Source organism: Trifolium pratense, linkage group LG5, assembly GCF_020283565.1.
Source record: "Trifolium pratense cultivar HEN17-A07 linkage group LG5, ARS_RC_1.1, whole genome shotgun sequence".
Lineage (NCBI taxonomy): Eukaryota > Viridiplantae > Streptophyta > Magnoliopsida > Fabales > Fabaceae > Trifolium > Trifolium pratense.
In genome coordinates, this window is record NC_060063.1 from 26686023 (window position 1) to 26706911 (window position 20889).

Below are 20889 nucleotides of genomic sequence, written 5' to 3' on the forward strand. Positions count from 1 at the left end.
TGGATCTGACAAATATCCTGCATCTGCATAACCAAGTAAAACTGGTTTTGTATTGTTAGAATAAAACAAACCAAAATCAGAAGTACCTCGGAGATATCGAAAAATATGTTTTATTCCTTTCCAATGTCTCTTTGTAGGACATGAACTGAATCTTGCTAGTAAATTCACTGCAAAGGCTATATCAGGCCTTGTACAATTGGCAAGGTACATGAGTGCCCCAATGGCACTGAGGTATGGTACTTCAGAGCCAAGATCTGTTTCATTTTCTTCCTTAGGTCTAAACGGATCCTTTTCAACATTTAATGTTCTGCCCATCATTGGGGTACTCAAAGGGTTGGCTTTGTCCATGTTGAATCTTTTCAATACCCTTTCTGTATAGTTTGATTGATGTACCAATATACCATTTTTAGTATATTCAATTTGCAAACCAAGGCAGAATTTGGTTTTCCCCAAATCTTTCATTTCAAATTCTTTCTTTAAGTAATCTCTTGCTTCTTTAATTTCTTTATTGGTACCAATGATATTTAAATCATCAACATAGACAGCGATTATTACAAAATCAGATATTGTTTTTCTTATAAAAACACAAGGGCAAATAGGATTATTTACATAGCCTTCTTTAAATAAATATTCACTCAGTCTATTATACCACATGCGTCCTGACTGCTTTAACCCGTATAATGACCTCTGTAACTTTATTGCATACGTCTCTCTGGGTTTTGAGTTTTCAGGCATCTTAAATCCTTCCGGGATTTTCATATATATGTTACTATCAAGTGATCCATACAAGTAAGCAGTAACAACATCCATGAGATACATGTCCAATTTGTTAAACACTGATAAACCAATTAAATAACGAAAAGTAATGGCATCCATAACAGGAGAATATGTTACCTCATAATCAATTCCTGGTCTTTGGGAAAAACCTTGTGCAACAAGACGAGCCTTGTATCTTACAATCTCATTTTTCTCATTTCGTTTTCTTACAAAGACCCACTTATACCCAACAGGTTTCACACCTTCAGGTATATCCACAATGGGTCCAAATACTTTTCGATTTTTAAGAGAGTTTAACTCAGTATTTATCGCATCTTTCCAATTTTTCCAATCATGTCTATTTTGACATTCATTCACAGTTTTGGGTTCAGGATCATCATTTTCATTTATGATTTCACATGCAATTGAGAACGAAAATATTTCATCAATTTTCATACCTTTTCAGCTCCACAGATTTCCTGTATTAACATAATTTATTGAAATCTCGAGATCATTCTTGTTATCAGCTTCATTATTAATGATCTCATTGTCATCATTTGGTGCTTCTTCGAGAGCACAATTTTCAATCATGGATTTGTTGTTATCTAGTGTCTTTTCAGGATCACTTTCAATCATATTCACCTTTTCTGTTTCTTTTCTTTTTCGGGGATTTTTGTCTTTGGATCCCATAGGTCGGCCACGCTTCAAGCGTGCCTTGGATGTACTTGCTACATCATTTGTTTTTGAAATATCAATTCTAGTTGGGACATTTATAGCTGGTACATGTGACTTTGTCACTCTTTTCAAATCAGTGAATGAATCTGGCAGTTGGTTTACTAAATCTTGTAAGTGTACTATTTTCTTTACATTTTCTTCCCATGATTTATTATATGGGTCCAAATGTAATAAAGATGGTACATACCATGTTATTTCATTTTCTATGTGTTTATTTTCTCCCCCTAGTGTTGGAAATTTTGTTTCATCAAAATGACAATCAGCAAATCTTACCTGAAAAACATCACCTGTTAAAGGTTCAAGGTATCTAATAATAGACGGTGATTCATACCCTACATATATTCCCAATCTCCTTTGAGGTCCCATTTTTGTTCTTTGTGGTGGAGCTATTGGGACATATACTGCACAACCAAAAAATTTTAAATGGGAAATATTTGGTTCCTTACCAATTGCAAGCTGATAAGGGGTGTGTTTATGATCAGCACTCAGCCTTAGACGGATGAGTGCTGCATCATGTAAAATTGCATGACCCCAAACAGTAACTGGTAGCTTAGTTCTCATTATTAATGGTCTAGCTATATATTGAAGACGTTTTATTAACGACTCAGCTAAGCCATTTTGCGTATGCACATGAGGAACAGGGTGTTCAACAGTGATTCCAACCGACATGCAATAATTATTGAATGATTCTGATGTAAATTCACCAGCATTGTCAAGTCTAATTTTCTTTATAGTATAATCAGGAAATTGTGCTCTTAATTTAATTATTTGTGCAAGAAATTTTGCAAATGCCATATCACGACTTGACAATAAACAAACATACGACCATCTACTAGATGCATCAATTAATACCATAAAATATCTGAATGGTCCAGACGGTGGATGGATAGGTCCACATATATCACCTTGAATCCTTTCAAGAAATGCAGGTGATTCTATATGAATTTTGCCTGGTGAATGTTTTGTTATTAGTTTTCCAAGAGAACAGGCTTCACATGGTTTATCCTCTTTTGTAAACTTTAAACCTTTCAAAGGATGACCATGAGTACTTTCAATTAATTTTCGCATCATTGTTGAACCAGGGTGACCTAAACGGTCATGCCATAAAATCATAGTTTTGGGGTCTTCTTTTACTACCAAATTACATTCAATTTTATGTATATATGTATAATGTAATCCCGAAGGCAATTTTGGTAGCTTTTCTAAGGTTTTCTTCTTTCCAGAAACATTAGTAGTAATATTAATATATTTCATATTGCCTTCAGTTACAGTTTCAGTGTCAAACCCTTGACGATATATGTCATTAAAACTCAACAAATTTCTCTTTGATTTAGGAGAATATAAAGCATCATTAATGACAAATTTTGTTCCATTTGGTAACATGAACATAGCATTACCTGTCCCTTCTATTAAATCAGCAGGTCCTGAGATAGTATTTATCACACCTTTAGTAGAATTTAAATCATTGAAATATTTCTTACTTTTGAGGATCGTGTGTGTAGTTCCACTGTCCGGGATGCAAATGTCTTTGACATGTTCCATGTCTGACCTTCTTAAAATAAAATCAAGATTAAAGATAGGAAAACAATAAATCAATATAATACATTCAACATTATTATTCAATAACCAAATATTACACACTGCACACCACATAAGTCATACATATTATTAAATAATTCAAGCACACCACACAAGTCACACATATTATTAAGTAATACAAGCACACCACACATTATTCAAATACATATTTAATTAGTTACTTAATTCATATTCACTTCATTTTCTTCTTCAACAAAATCAGCAGCCTCAAGGTAGGTAGTATCATTATTGGGTTCAACTTCATTAAAATTTACTTCCTTTCCCTTTTCTTCAACAGATGCCCTGTATTTTTTACACAGGTGCTCTGGTGTCCTACACGTCTTAGACCAATGTCCATTCTTTCCACATCTAAAACAGATATCATCACGGTTCCTTGAAGGACCTTCTTGGATATATTTACCTTTACCTTGATGATTCTTATTATTTTGGTCATATTTAGGAGGCCTATAATTATTCACATATCCTCGTCCACGACCTCTACCACGAAAGTGGTTTCGACCGTGATTTCTGCCTCGACCATCAAAATGAGCTTTACCCCCTCGTCCTTTATGACGATTATGGCCACCACGCCCACGATTAAATGTTGTTGCATTTATTTCGGGGTATGCTATTGTTCCTGTGGGACGTGTCTGGTGGTTTTTTATCAAGAGTTCATTGTTTTGTTCTGCCACCAAAAGAGCTGCGACCAAATCAGAGTACTCAGTAAATCCCCTCATTCTATATTGTTGTTGCAACAATACTTGGGATGCATGGAAAGTTGAAAATGTTTTTTCCAATTTCTGTTCTTCAGTTATAGCCACACCGCAAAATTCTAATTGTGCAATAATTTGGTGCATGGCAGAGTTATATGCAACAACACTTTTATAATCTTGGAACCTTAATTTGTTCCACTGATCCATTAATGAAGGTAACAGGACTTTCCTCTGATGTCCAAATCTTGCCTTAATTAAGTTTGTCCCATAGTATTTTGGGATCCTTGGCATTTGAATATTCTGTTTGTAATCCATCATCAAGGTGGTGTTTAATTATCCGATTTACTTTCGATTTTTTCATTGCTAATTCCTGTGAGTCAGCTGTTTGCACCCCTGCATTATCTCCTTCTAGAATTTTATCGAGCCCCTCACATGCAAGGTACTCAGTTAAGTTGTTGTTCCATGTTATGTAATTATCTCCGGTTATGTTTAGAATTTTGAAATGATGCTTAACGTTTGACATGTTTATATCTAAAATACAAAAGAACACAATCAATTTTTAATGTATAAACTATGACAAAAAAAAAAATTATTTTATTCAATAGCTATGTAATAAACCAGGCTAATACTAGTAATGGTAAAACAACAAATATTGTTACTATTATAAAATGTTCTCCTAATTCTTCATATTTGGTGATCCAGAAGATGAAAAACATAAAGACAAGTAGAGTGATAAGCATAAGAAAAAATTTAAACATTTTGGAAATATGAGTAAAAGTTTGAGAATGGTATGAAAACTTATGAGTGAAGGTGAAGTATTTATAGGGTGAATTTTATGAAGTGTCCGTTACGTTACCGTTGGGTTTGTGGCCGTTGGGAGATAGTGGAAAAATGTAAGCTTTTACTGTTCATGGCCGTTATGTGGCCGTTAGGGGATATGAGAAAAGTGTTAAATTTTATTGTTTGTTACCGTTGCGAATGAGTAAAAATATTCTAAGTGTGTTAAAAATCATCTAGCTCTTAAGATGCACAAATGGAGAGAACAACATGTAAAGTTATATGATAATAACTTAAATAATATCAAATTTCAAAATCTTAATTATAAGTCTCTCGTGAAATAATATTATTGACCGAGATTTTAGTCTTCCATTAAGAATTAAAGTTAGCAATATTATAGATGTGGATTTTAGTCTTCCATTTAATATGAAGATTAGTATTATAGATGGGGTTTTTGGACACCTCCATTAAGTATAAAAGTTAGTCATACATATGGGGTTTTAATCCTCTACTAAGTATGAAAGTTAGTAATATAGATGGAGTTTTGAATACCTCCATTAAGTATAAAAATTAGTCATAGATATGGGGTTTTAATCCTCCATTAAGTATGAAAGTTAGTAATATAGATGGGGTTTTGAACACCTCCATGGAAATTAGTATTATTAATCAAAAATTATCTTTTGTGATATTATGGGGATTTTAGTCCTCCACACAAAACTTAAATAATATTCACACTTATTATAAAGTTCTTGACAAGTTGTGAGTTTTCTATAATAAGTGGGTAAAGTAGTAGTAATAAAAATAATAATAATAATAGCCACTCTAGTTATAAATCACTTGACAAATTGCCAGTTCTCTATAACGGGGCGAATAATAATTATAATTATCATAAGATTAAAGTAATAAGGATAGATGATATATACCTAGTGGTGATAAATCACTTCCGATAGAAACGATCGTGCTGATAACGTGTTATGAAATTTAAATATTTAATTATTTATTAGGTACTAATAGGATGATAAAATTACTAATCTAGTTATAAGCTGCAAATATTAAATTAAAACTTAAGGAAATTATGAGAGTAGAAGAGTTAGATGTATTCATATCATTCATGAAAGGTGCATTTTACATTGAACACAAAGTGGCTTTTTTATACTAGTAAAGTCATGAATAAAAACAAATTAAATTTACTATTCAAAGTTGACAAAGATAGATAATAATCTATATTACTATTTTAAGTTGACATTATCCATGAATATTTCAACATTAATAGTGAAACATCTCTTTCACCTTAATTTGATGATTTATTTAATTACTTATAACAAGAAACGCATTGTGAAATATGACGGTTGAATCTTTTCAAATAAGAATTCAATCTTACGCACACATTGTTCAGAAAATAAAAATAAAAACTCGTTCTTTCTTCTTCGGTGTTCGGTGGGTCGCTCAAAGATAACGAAATTTGCATCCTCGATCTGTGTTCTGTTTGCTACGGTAATCTCTTCCACATATTTGCATTTTGATTATTAAACGACAACATTCAATCTTCTGCTTCATCAAATCAAAACCCCTTTTTTCTTTTTTGATGAAAATTAGGGTATAAACCCTAAATCAAGAACATTCAATCTTCTGTTTGATAAAATGTATAACTTTACCCATTTTTCTCATTCTTGATCATTCAAGAACACTCAATCTTCTGCATGAGAAAAAAAACCCTTAATCGTGCAAAAATGTGTACTGTGCCAAGATCATGTTTGCGATTGATACTGATTCTATAATTATTGATATTTCAAGAACATTCAATTTCTGCTTGAAAACACAAAATTTTAATTGAGGAAACATGTTTTGTCCAAAAAATTTCAATCTTCTGCTTATTGGAATATTAAGAACATTCAATTTCTGCTTGAAAACACAAAATTTTAATTGAGGAAACATGTTTTGTCCCAAGAAATTTCAATCTTCTGCTTATTGAAAACTTCATTCCAATATATTTGTCCCTTTTAGTTTATAATCAATACCTATTGGTAAGGATGATGGGTAAGGAAAGCTAGTTGTTGCCGTAATTGCTACTCAAGCAATTGTCCCTATCGGTGTCCGCTTTTCTATTAAAAAAATTATGAATTTTTATTCATAATAATGCATGAATGGTATTATGCTTCGAGACCCTTAGTCCCTAAATTCAATTTTGCAACTGCAATAGAAGTGATTTTGCATTATGAACTTAATGACGGTTGTCCCTAATGTTACATATGTTTTGTAAGGGATGGATGCTTCAATGACCTTTGAGAAAAATGCATTTCATTGCTTTCTTGATGCCCAAAAAATGCAGGATAAATTACTTAATGACTATAGTCCCTGAATGTGAAAAAGCTAGTTGTTGCCTTAATTGCTACTCAAGCAATTGTCTCTATCAGTGTCCGCTTTCTATTAAAAAAATTATGAATTTTTGTTCATAATAATGCATGCATGCATATATATTTTGCTTTGATGACCCTTAGTCTCTAAATCAATTTTGCAACTGCAATTAGAAGTGATTTTGCATTATGAACTTAATGACCCTTGTCCCTAATGTTTCATAAGTTTTGTAAGGGATGTATGCTTCAATGACCATTGAAGAAAATGCATTATGAATTGTTTATTCATAATGGAAAAGTTGGATGGTGGCTTTCAAAGCAAAGTAATTTTAATATGAAATTTATTCAAAATGTGGATGGATAGACTTTGTTCCATGATTTTTGTAAGGGTGGCCCAAAAATGTTGGATGATGCCTTAATGTGAAAGCTAGTTGTTGACCCTAGTTCCTAAATGCTATTATCTACAATATGAAGTGATTTTGCAAATGTAAAAGAAATTTTAAGAGTAATTATTGAGTGTCGTGATGGTCATGTATGATTCTATCTATCAATGAGAGTCTAGTACTAGTACTAGTTGAAACAAAGTATATGAACACTATGTGACAGATTAAGCTGCTTTAATTTCCCACAACAAGTCAACAACAGTGCAATGTTATACACACGTGCACAGTTGATTGTTAGATTCAATGTTCTGCTTGATAAATGCAAAACCTTACCCATTTTTATTATTTTTGATTATTCAATAAGATTCAATCTTCTGCTTGATAAATGCAAAACCTTTTATTGCTGAACATAGCGGTGGTCAGGTTCAACGTTGATTTGGAAACCGAAATCTCATGGAACTGTTAGTGGAGGACTGTAACTGAATTTAAAAGCATCCTGGTGGATAAGGGGAAGGTTGATGGTTCAGGTGTTGGTGTTAATGTGGCTTCATGCCAAATTAGAGCAACTTTCTATACCCAAAAAATGAAAATTCAGATCAAGAGGTATATGATTCCTGTCTCATTTTTTTTTAATGTTTTGATTATATTGTTGAATGCTTGGATGTGGAGAGTAATGATATGTGTCAGTACCCATTTTAAATTTATATGTCAAGTGACTGAAGTTTTTGATGCAATCCATTTTTGAGTTATCGCTTTTGTACATTACTTTTAGCGTCGACTGTGTAATCTTACGGCTTTCATTTCATGACAGGTTGGGTTAATAGGTTTGCGAATGCTGGCGATACTGCCATGGAAGTTGCTGGGAATACAGCATTACGGGTGAGTTATGATTTCAAAACCCTCTTCCTAAGTGTTGTGTCACGTTATTTCCTTCAATTGTCTCATTGGAACCTGGATTTTATTAGTTATGTGATATGGAGCCTAGATATTCCAAAATTGCTAAAGCCTCGGTGGTATACCTGATCTGATACCAATATGCCTGCCATATTCCACAAAATATGCTCTGAGTTCCCTCTAAATTTTATATATTTCAAAAGAAAATTATTGGCTTATGTTTCGGATATACTTCATCGATACTTTGATAGCGATATCATTTCCAAAATCTTGTCTTAAAGCTTTTTCCGCCGCTTTATTCTTTATCATGCTGTGAGCAGAAAATTAGAGTACATATTCTTTTGTTCATTTTTTGAGGAAATGTAAAAAAATACTAAGCGGCTTGGTTGTGGAGAGTGGAGAGTGGAGAGGTACATTATCTTATTCAATATAGTGGTGGCCACTGACTTATTTAATTAGTAGAGTTGTCCCTTGCTGAATTAGACTTGGAAGCTATGGTTTTTGGACAATGAGAATGTACGAAAATGATAAAATTAGCATTAGATCAAGAACATTCAATCTTCTGCTTGATAAAAGGTATAACTTTACCCATTTTTTATGAAAATGAGAGTATAAGCCCTAGATCAAGAACATTCAATCTTCTGTTTGATAAAAGGTATAACTTTAGCCATTCTTCTCATTCTTGATCATTCAAGAACATTCAATCTTCTGCTTGAGGAAAAAAAAAAACCTTAATAATGCAAAAATGTGTCCCTTGCTGAATTAGACTTGGAAGCTATGGTTTTTGGACAATGAGAATGTACGAAAATGATAAAATTAGCATTAGATCAAGAACATTCAATCTTCTGCTTGATAAAAGGTATAACTTTACCCATTTTTTATGAAAATGAGAGTATAAGCCCTAGATCAAGAACATTCAATCTTCTGTTTGATAAAAGGTATAACTTTAGCCATTCTTCTCATTCTTGATCATTCAAGAACATTCAATCTTCTGCTTGAGGAAAAAAAAAAACCTTAATAATGCAAAAATGTGTTTTGTGCCAATATCATGTTTACGATCGATACATGTTGTGATGCCAATTTTTTAATTCTTGATATTTCAATAACATTCAATTTCTTCTTGAAAACACAAAACTTTAATTGATGAAACATGTTCTGTCCCAATAACTTCCAATCTTCTGCTTATTGAAAACTTCATTCCAACATATTTGCCCCATTTGGTTTATAATCCATACCTATTGGTAACGATGATGGGTTGTCGAACTTTCAATCTTCTGCTTCGGAAAAAAATGAACCTTCAATTTTTGTAAGAGATTAAATGTCACTGAATGTGAAAGCTAGTTGCTGCCTTAATTGCTACTCTAAGAAATTGTCTCTATCGGTGTCTGCTTTTCTGTTAAAAAATATTATGAATTTTTATTCATAATAATGCATGAATGGATATATATTCTGCTTTGATGACCCTTAGTCCCTAAATTCAATTTTGCAACTGCAATTAGAAGTGATTTTGCATTATGAACTTAATGACGCTTGTCTCTAATGTTACATATGTTTTGTAAAGAATGGATGCCTCAATGACCTTTGAGGAAAATGCATTATGAATTCTTTATTCATAATGGAAAAGTAATTTTGTATGGGATTGGATTTCTTGATGCCCAAAAAATGCTTGATAAATTACTTAATGACTCTAGTCCCTGAATGTGAAAAAGTTAGTTGTTGCCTTAATAAATTGAACTTAATAAGTATCACCAGATAAACACTGATTAAGTACTTGGGGGTGGAATCATGATTTGGATGAAAAAGGAAGCAATAGAGCTATTAAACAGAATTTCGTTTGCAGATCATTGTTGACAACAACATTATCAAATATGAGTAATTGGGTTGCTATCAAGTAATGTAAGCTGCCATTAACTAATTGAAAACAACATAATTGTGTGATTTTTGTAGTGGCAAAATTAGATTACTCAGCTTTTGACCTTTGAGTGTATCACTGTATTGTTCTCCCGTTTATTTGCATGAGTTCTGTTTTTTTTATAACAGAGTTTATCAGAGCAAGTAAATGTGAGTTGGAGATTAAAAATTGACATGGAAGTATCTTGGTGTGTCCATCTAAGACTAACTAAAGGCATGCTACTTTTACCTTGTGTTCATCATTATGGTCAAGTCATTTGATAAAGTCTGATGAAGTTGCACATATTCTATGGTTATAACAAGGGCACAATTGTTAACAAGGCATGCTATTTTCTTCAATGATTTATTTCAATTAGTGAGATTTGCTGAGATTTTGTGCTTTATATAGTGTTGTTAGGATCCAAGTTTTCAAATGGACTTTTATTCAACACTTTTTCTATCTTTGCTACAGGTGGCTTCACATGTTAAGATTTATAATTTTAATTCCAATTTGACAAAGATATCTCTACTAACTAAAATTATCATGTATAATGTGTAAGGCAACTGTAAGTACCTATAGTTAGCTTCCATGGAAGGAGATAGCAGACTACCACTTTTGTGTGCATAAGATATTTTTCATGCGACGTGCTACAATCAAACATACTCTGCTACCATGTTTCCAATATATATTACGGAGTTAGAGTCTTTAACTTGTTTAATAGAAGGTAGGAAGTATATATTCATTTTGCTGTCATTTTAAAAGCAAAGTAACTTTGTTCCGTGATTTTTGTACGGGTGGCCCAAAAATGCTGGATGATGTCTTAATGTGAAAGCTAGTTGTTGACCTTAGTCGGTAAATGCTTATCTATCGTGCTTCGATGGACCCTTAGTCCCTTAATGCAATTTTGCAACTACAGTATGAAGTGATTTTGCAAATGCAAAAGAAAGTGTTTCCTTGTTTTTGATTTTTCAAAGGAAATCTCTAAGGAAAAAACGAATCAACTGAAGCAAAATACAAAGAAACCAACTCTTTGGAGTCTAAACTATTTCTTATAATATGGCATTATGATAAATGGAGGAATCCATAATTAGGTTTTATATATGATAAAATTTGATAAAATATGGTGGGTGCTCTGAAAAAAGGTAGAACCTTACCCATTTTTATTATTTTTTATCATTCCATAAGATTCAATCTTCTGCTTGATACATAGAAAACCTTTTATTGCTGAACATAGTGGTGTTCAGGTTCAACGGTGATTTGGAAACCGAAATCTCATGGAACTGTTAGTGGAGGACTGTAACTGAAGTTAAAAGCATCCTGGTGGATAAGGGGAAGGTTGATGGTTCAGGTGTTGGTGTTAATGTGGCTTCATGCCAAATTAGAGCAACTTTCTATCCCAAAAAAATGAAAAGTCGGATCAAGAGGTATATGATTCTTGTCTCATTTTTTTATGCTTTGATTAATAGGTTTGCAAATGCTGGCGATACTGCCATGGAAGTTGCTGGGAATACAGCAGTACGAGTGAGTTATGATTTGAAAACTCTCTTTGTAAGTGTTGTGTCACGTTATTTCCTTCAATTGTCTCATTGGAACCTGGATTTTATTATTTATGTGATATGGAGTCTAGATACTCCAAAATTGCTAAAGCATCGGTGGTATACCTATATCTGATACCAATATGCCTACCATATTCCTCAAAATATACTGAGTTCCCTCTAAATTTTATATATTTCAAAAGAAAATTATTGACTTATGTTTCAGAGATACTTCATCGATACTTTGATAGTGATATCATTTCCAAAATCTTGTGTGTAACTTTATTAAATGATCACTTGGTGCTTTGCATACAAGTAGGATCCCTTACTTATAGTACTTTTCATTGGGCTAATCCTATACAATTCCTAACCCAACTCATTGTAACAAACACACTTAGTTAGATTACTTGATCCGCAAGTAATCCAACATAAATGTTAACTAACTACTAAGTACTAGCAATCTATAACCACGACCAACTAACTTGTTCCTCATCGCTAATGCTACGGTGGACCACCTTCACAAGTGGTCCATCGACCACCGTGGACAAGTAAATACCATAAATCTTGATGATATAAACTTTCAATCTAACGGTGAATTTTATAAAATTCGTATTCGTTATAATGTTATTCACGACTAATCCACCATGGACCACTTGATGAAGTGGTCGATATTAGAATTTATATGTTCCTCATGCTATATTAGCTAAGTTATTAGTCTAATTTGAATTATTATTTTAACATCTTCCTTTATATCTTGTGGATGGAAGTTGCCTCGGTCCTTTATTATTTGGACTAACATAATGTGATGTCTAAAGTAAACCTTGAAATATTTTTTTTTTATCCTAACCGACCATAATTAAATTTTTTTACCCTAGAGCATTTTTGAGGTTCGCTACGAGAGTAATTTTTGAGTCCTAGGCGAGACATTGATAGTGTAACAGCCCGGCCCACCATCGCCCTTTTTAGTGGAGTTTTTGCCTTCCGTGGAAATCGAACCATCTACCCTGAGGATAAAGTACATGTTCATAATACTAATAAATATAGAAAGGACAGGACATTGTTTCAATTTCAAAAAAAAAAAAAAAAGAAAGGATAGGAGATGGTGAAAGAATAGGGCCAGCAAACCAAAGAATAGACGATGAGGAGGAGTGAGTGACAGAGTTGTAATACTCACCGTGGCAATAAGCGCAGTGGTTAATGAGAAAGAAATCAGCGCAGAACACGATGTGATTGATTGATTGAAATATGATAACAAAGTGGTGAACCAATGAGATGAATGAATACACGAACACATACAATCTAGTACGTAACAGTTTCATGGGAGGGATGCAATAGCGGTGGGAGGGACACACACACTACGGCACTACCAGTACGTTTGCCTCATCTGTGTGTCACAGACAGAGCAATGAATTAATGCAAACTACCGGCCCACTCTTCCGCTTACATTAACACCTTCTCATGATTTTATTATCAACTCTCAGTCTCACTCTCAGCTATGGTCCTCCCGCTGTTTTTGGGTTTCAACACCCAACTTAACTAGTAGCAAAATTAACGGTTAAAAAACTTAAAATTATATCCAGCTTGAATCTCAATACACATTTTTGTTATTTATCACAATGAACCTACTCATTTTTGAAATTTTCACGTGTACACATAAGTCGTTTATAAGTTTTTGGCTAAATTGCATTTTTGGCCCCCTAAATTTCAGAAAGTTGCAATTTTAGCCCCTTATGTTTCAAAATAGCAGTTCTGACCCCCTATGTTTACTTCCTTTTGCAAAATGTCAATTTTGACCAAGTCAACGCTGATGTGGCAAGTCATGTGAGTGACTCAGCTGCCACATCAGTTTTTTTTTGTTATCTTATAATTAAAAAAAAAATAGAGGAAGATGTCACTTAAAAAAAAAAAACAGAACACCCAAATTGCAAAACCTTCTCTCTTCTCAATCGCACAAAACTTTCTCTTCTCAATTGCAAAACTCAAACAAATTCTATTTTTCGATTTCGACTGTGCTGCAAGGCTTTTCTTTTAAAATCGACTCCCCCGGGTAAACTTCCAAAGAAACCGCTATCAAAGAAATGAAAAATACTTTGATATGCATCTATCATCCATGAAGCAATTTGTTCTCTGTACAATATTTTATAACCGGTCCTATGTTTTTGTTTAGCAGTTAATTGTGTATTGGCTATCAAATCAGACTAATGCCTGCATTTTCTTTTTGTTTTGTTTTTCACTGTGAGTTGTATTTGATGCAATAATACTGTTATAATTTTGAGTAGTAGTGTTGTTAGCTGCTTGCATATGTTTTTATGGTTCCACTTAGTGGCTGATTGTTTGTTTTTCAAGTCCCTGGAGTTTGAGGTGTGTTTATAGGTGTTTGTTTTTCCGTGTGGTTTTAGATGATTGTTTTTATTATGGAGCTATTGGCCTTTGGCTTTAGTGTGTTTAGATGCTAAGTGTCCCCGTTAAGAGTCTCACATCGGTTGAAAGATGGTCTGACTAAGTGTTTATATACTAGAGACAATCCTCACCTTACAAGCCAGTTTTGTAAGGTTGAGTTAGGCCCAATACTCAATTTCTAAGATGGTATCAGAGCCTCTCCACGATCAGTTGCGCCATCTATTATCAGGTTTTCGCTACCGGACCACCTACCATTTATATCCACGCACCGAGCCCAATAGTGATGAGCGTGAGGGGGTGTGTTAAGAGTCCCACTAAGTGTTTATATACTAAAGAAAATCCTCACCTTACAAGCCGGTTTTGTAAGGTTGAGTTAGGCCCAATACTCATTTTCTAAGAGCCCCTCTCTAATATATCATGTGCTCTGTTTCTTATGTTATATTATGAACAGTTTAATTTTTGCTTCAATTTATTAGATGGTAAAATAGTCTTAGATGTCAGTTAGCTTCATCAAAGTAGTGTCACTGCATTCGGTTCCTTGTCCTCTTCTCGTTTTCAACCTTGTTTGATGTTAGTTTATAAGCATAAGGCAATTTGCAATTGAGAAGAGAGAAGGTTTTGGAATTTTTTGGGTGTTCTATTTTATTTTTTCACTTGCAATTTTCCTCTCTTTTTTTTTTTTAAATTATAAGATGACAAAAAAAAGCTGATGTGGCAACTGAGTCACTCTAGTGACTTGCCACATCGGCGTTGACTTGGTCAAAATTGATATTTGCAAAAGAGAGTAAACATAGGGGGTCAAAATTGCTATTTTGAAACATAGGGGCCAAAATTGCAACTTTCTGAAACTTAGGGGGCCAAAAGTGCAATTTAGCCTAAGGTTTTTAATAATACTACCTATGTCCCTAATTATAAGATCCTATTTGACCGCTTCGCGTATGCCAATACACAATTTTGAGCACTATTATCTTTAATTGTATATTAGTAAAAATTATAAAAATCTAATATTTTGAAAATACTCATCAAAACAAATTGAACAAGATCTTATATGTTAATATTTACATTTATATATTATTAAAAAAATACGGTCAAAACAATGTAAATGAATAATACATTTTTGTCAAACATGATCATATAATTAAGGACGGAGCTAGGAATGTTACAGAGCCTGGGCACAAAATTTTAACCGCAAGCGACAAATTCACATGTGACATAATATATAAATAGTCATAAATCGAAATAAAAGAGGCTTAGATTCCAAAGAAGTGAAGATCGATTAGATTACGAGTCATACGTCAGAAATCTTCATGATCTAGAAGGAGGGAGTTATATGTCAAACCCTTCTTTTTCGCTTACTATAATTAATTAAGTGAATTAATTAATTAAAGTATGAAGGAAACAAAGTCTAAATCTAATCATTAATTAAGGAAATGAAGTTTTGAAAAAAAAAAGCACTTAAGAAAAAAAACACTTATGAGAAAAAACACTTAATTAAATAAGCACTTATTTAAATAAGCTTGAGAGTACTTGATTAATAAACACTTATTTAAGCAGCATTTAATCATTTAAGCACTTAATTGAATAAGCATTTAATAATTAAAATAACTTAAATAAGCACTTAATTGGTGAAGCAATAATTAAACGTGGTGTTGATCTATGGCACGTGATACAACTCTCCGATCTGAGCCTTCCGATCTATCATATGGCCAGGATTTAAAAACTCCATAACATATATGTACCTTTAGATCCTGCGTGATAGATCCAACGGTTAGGTTTTAAACCTGAAGGTTTGATGGTGGCTCTGCAAGTGCACAGAATCGCAACCAAGTAATAAAGTGATAAGTTATCGTTCTCCACAGGGAATCGCAACCAATTTAGATAGTTTGCATTCGATTTGTTTGTTTAGAGATAGTTGTGCGGGTAAGTAAATAGAAGGAAAGTAAATGACTATAAAAGTAAAAGGGTGTGTGTGTCCACGTGAAGTGGTTAAGTGTTTTCGAATCCCTATCTTACTCTTGCTTGGTGGTTAATTTCCTTTGTTCCCCTCTATTAGGATTAGTCTTTATAAAATAGGTTCATAAACACTCTTTACCTATCTCTATTACAAACTAGTTAGAGTCTAGTTTAGGTTGCCTTTACTGCTTATATGTATCCTCGCCCAGTCGGTTCCACTTTTTCGTAGTTACTTATACTCAAGTATCCTTACCCTTAAGGCTCACTGGTGTCGCAAGTTCTCACGTGTGCCTAAACTAGTCCTCACCTTAACTTCAGGTAGAATTTATTGTTTTTGACTTAGCTTTAATCCTACACTAAGACCTCAGATATGGAGAATCCTAGTGTACGTCCTTTGGTCGAGACAATTAGCTTCGTTTCCTATTTGATATCCACTAATTTCCTTAGAGTTTATTCTAATGTGATCAATATTAAAATAAAGACTAAAAACCGGACAATAAAAGAGTTTATATAAGAACAATTGAATTTAACACCAATTTATACAATACCAAGCTTTCGTAAGGGAGTTCATCGACTCCACCTAACCTAGGAAAAATAAATTACAAAGACAATAAAGAAAAGAACATTTTTGGCCTTGGAGTTCATTGGCCCTCATTGCCTCCTCCTTAGAGTTCTCCTAACTCTAGAGTGAGTATCACTATTGTTGAATGATTTCTAAATGAATAATAGTGAAGGAGGAAGACTCTATTTATAGTTTTTCAGCTGGGTTTTAGGCTTTTCTGCGCGTCCATCGCACCCATCGTGGCCACGATGGCGTGTAATTTTGCCTCATTGTGGCCACGATGCATCATATCGTGGTACGATGGAAGATCTTCTCAAGATTTTCTGCTTTCTTCAACCGCCTTCATCGTGCCACGATGACAAGTCATCGTGGTACGATGGGAAAGATTTGTTGCAGATTTTCTTCAATTTAAATCGCCTTCTCATCGCGCCACGCTGGATCTCATCGTAGGTACGATGGTTTGCGTTGTTTATTACGTTTTTGCCCTTTTTTGATGTTTTTTCCACTTTTCTTGCTTCTGGGCCAAGTAACTTAACTTTTCCAGGTATTTGCTTGCTTTTGAGTTTCAATTGCTATTAAAATACCATAAATTACTACTAAAAACATCATATAATTGACTGTCATTAAGGTTGAAGATGAATCTTCATCTTCTTCCTTCGTCCTGACCACCGCTCTGCAACCCCGGCACGGTGGTTTCACTGCCGGAGTTCTTGTCGGATCTCAAAACTCGGAAACGGATATACTATTTCACTCGATTTTTCGCACTGAACGTGAATCTAACTATTAATGTCAAATTAAGAGAATTATTAATTTTTTCTCAAATGTATTAATTTTTTTTTTATCTTGTCAGAGTTATGAGGTTTGTACCGTTATTATTTTTTGTATCTTTAGTTAGCAATGATTAAGTTTTATCGAAAAACATGTATGACATATAAGATATGTTATTCATTTTCAACTGAATTTTCTTCATACGTAAAAATCAATTCTCGAACTACATACAACTTGTTTAAGTGGCCCAAAATTTTACTATTCTGTTTTCTGTTCATCGTTAATTTCGTATTGATTCTTTATTATTAATTATTAACAATTGAGAATAGAAACTTTTATATAGTAAAATAACACACAACGTCCAAACACAATCCTAAAAATTAAGAGCATCAAAATTTGCAAGGAAGAGCACATAATTATCCCCTAATATAAACTTGAAAGTTACTATAATTTTGAAAAAACAGACATAAAATAACCTTCTCATAACAAGTTGGTCACAAAAGGTTTTGGCTAATATTTATATATTATTGAATAATAAATGGTTTTGTCAGCATAGTTTACAAATTTTAAATTATTTTACTTTTAGACAAAAATTCCAACTTTAATTCCTTTCGTCCTTTCTTCAACCACCAAATAATTTGTTTAATAATGAACTAGCTAAGTGCAACTGCATCAGAGAATGAACTCACAAGTGCACTATATATTTTTATATTATTTTTTTCCACTTTTTTTTTTTATAGAGAAAAACCTTTTATATTCTCCATTAATCCTGCTCGTAGACGACAACCAGCAATAGACGCGCTTTGATTAGTACCTCATAAGCTGCGTCATTGCCTCAATCCCTACATATTAAATGCAATGTCTTTGCCAATTGAGTTATACTTATAAAAAAGAATAATTCTTTTGTGAACACAAAAAATAAAGTTGAAATGTACAAAATAATAATTAAATATGTATTTTTTAAAATAATTAAATAACATGTCAAAAAAATTAAGTCAAGTAATCTAGTAGTTAGAATTTCACTTTTTAAATTGAATTAGTAGAAGTATCAGAGTTTGAACCCCGATTTCTACGTATTACATGCAATGTCTCTGTCAACTGAGTTATACTTATAAAAAATGATAATTCTTTTGTGAACACAAAATAAAGTAGAAATTTTTTTCGACTGTAACTACTAAAAATAATAATTAAATAATATGTAATTTTTTCTACCAAAAATATAAAATAATAATATGTAAGTTTTTATGTGTGTCCAAATAATGCCTCCAAATATATGTGTTCTAGACAAGAATGACTAGACGACTAGTAACAGAATTCATTATTTGTGCATCGCTTTCATATATGGCCCCTCTCTCTACAACAAAAACTGATCAATATTTGCTGACATGCTAGATATGCATCAATAATATATAGTTTAATTTTATAACAATTGATGATTTCCAATCAAATGAAATGGAAATCTCCCACAAAGAAATATTTGTCCCAACACAATACGTCCAAATGCTTTATATATAAATATATAAATATCAACCATTTTTGTTGCTGTGCAATCAAATCTGCTCCCACCATGTTCCATTGGAACTTGCTAACCATACAATACAATACATGCAACTCAACCCATAAAAACAAGTGGCACTTTATTTGTTTTTCATGTCATTCACATGGGGCTAATTTGTACATATCATAAGTTATATACGACTGGATTTGCATCTCTCTAATTTTCCTTCATGTTTTCTCTTTTTTTTTTTCTTAATTCAATTGTTGATTTTATCTCATTTTTATTCTTTGTAAGTTACCAAGTTTTAGATTAAGAAGAATGAGAGAAAACATGAGGAAAAGTTAGAGAGGATCCAAATCCGTAATATGTACCAGTACCTATATATTATTTTTTTGGGACCTATTTCAAATAATGTACATTTATTTGAGGTGTAGAATTATTGATGTGATCTATTTAGAATTTTTTTAAGAAGTGCTGAGTCGAAGAAATTAAATATTTATTAAGTATTATTATTAAAAAATTATAAATAAATAATTTGTATATGATCTAGTTAAATATTTAAATGAGAAGTTCTATTGTAGATGCTCTAATAAAAAGATCTCAGGTATGATTGATCTGCACCCAGCAAAACCATGTAGCAAATTATTTTCCTTCAAAAACTCAAAACATTTTATGGATTTGGCCAATGGTATGTGGTTCACAAGTCAGTGGCGTAAATCATTAGAGTTGTTAGTTTTGACTCTATCTGACGGCGCAAGAGTATCAGTTTGTGCATTGAACTCGATGGACAAATGAAAACTCAAAAATGTGTCGGTACAAATTGTGAAATGACTTGAGTGCTCTATTTACGGTCACTAGTATATATACCACCTCCACCTACGTTGCTTAGACACGAGTATGGTACTTTATCCGATACGGGTACCGGTTATCGGGTACCGGTACGAGGTACGACATTTTTAGAAAAACTAATCATAAATTAAAGTACGAGTATATATTCAGTACTGATATGAATATGTACTCGGTACTATACTCTCCCTTAAATGGAGTATTCGTGCATCACATACCTCCACCTTATATACGTTAGTAGGCTTTGTCTAACATGAACTAACCCTTCAACTCAAGTTGTGCATGGTGCACAAGTGACGATTTATATTATAACGAATACGAATTTTACAAAATTCATCGTTGGTTTGAAAGTTTATATCATATAGATTATCTATAAAAATTTTGAATTTTTTTGAAAATCATTTGCTATGTTATTGAGACTCATCAAAATTAACGGTTTATGAGTTTTTATTGAATACCGTTAATTTTGATGGGTCTCAATAACATATCAAATAATTTTCAAAAAAATTCAAATTTTTTATAGATGATCTATATAATATAAACTATCAATCGAACGATGAATTTTGTAAAATTCGTATTCATTATAATATAAATCGTCATTTATACACCATGCACAACTTGAAAGACTTGTTTATATTAGAACCGGCCACGTTAGTATTGTTTGAGCTCTTTCCTATTTGGGACTTCTAGCTTCTTTCTTTTTTTTTTCTAATTCACTCACCAGTATACTGGATTGTTTCCAACATGTGCTCATCAATTAGAGACTAAATACCTTAGATGTCCTTTTGTCCTATTTCAGATAAACACTAGATGTCTTTTTTTGACGGTACCTTAGATGTCCTTGCTCCACCTATGCGGAATTTTAGAGCATGTTAAGGGACCTAAAATATTTTTTTTTCCATCCTATTTGGCCCATGAGTCACAATTGGGTTTAATTTTATAAACGTTTTAGGCTTGATAAGGGAAAGTTTTACCCCCTATTCCTACTATTAAACCTTCACTCACCACATTTTCAACAATCAAACAATTTTATCCTCATATTGAACTAAAACCATTCATTATTTTCACTTTTTCTCACAAATTTACTAAATAGTTGGGGTTAAATTGAGAGAGAAAAAGAGTAAGTTTTCACGAATTCAAACTGGAACAATATTTTTGAGTTTTCTTCTGTGTATAATTTTAATGAAAACCTTTTGAACTTTATATTGTCATTCATACCCATTGGCGATTACACCGTCCGGCATCC

The 20889-nt window shown here is 32.8% G+C and overlaps 1 protein-coding gene and 1 long non-coding RNA gene across 2 annotated transcripts; one reads left to right on the forward strand and one right to left on the reverse strand.

The window, feature by feature from the left end:
- Positions 1–3110: 3110 nt before the first annotated feature.
- Positions 3111–3989, reverse strand: LOC123886350. The gene is made up of 2 exons (XM_045935676.1): positions 3285–3989; positions 3111–3131 (listed from the first exon to the last, which is right to left on the reverse strand). Exons 1-2 carry the CDS (start codon positions 3987–3989, stop codon positions 3111–3113), a joined length of 726 nt encoding a protein of 241 aa, XP_045791632.1.
- Positions 3990–5945: 1956 nt separating this feature from the next.
- LOC123882868 lies at positions 5946–10417 on the forward strand. The gene is made up of 4 exons (XR_006800014.1): positions 5946–6053; positions 7710–7899; positions 8108–8175; positions 10231–10417. It is a non-coding gene; the product is annotated as an uncharacterized LOC123882868 (long non-coding RNA).
- Positions 10418–20889: the final 10472 nt, after the last annotated feature.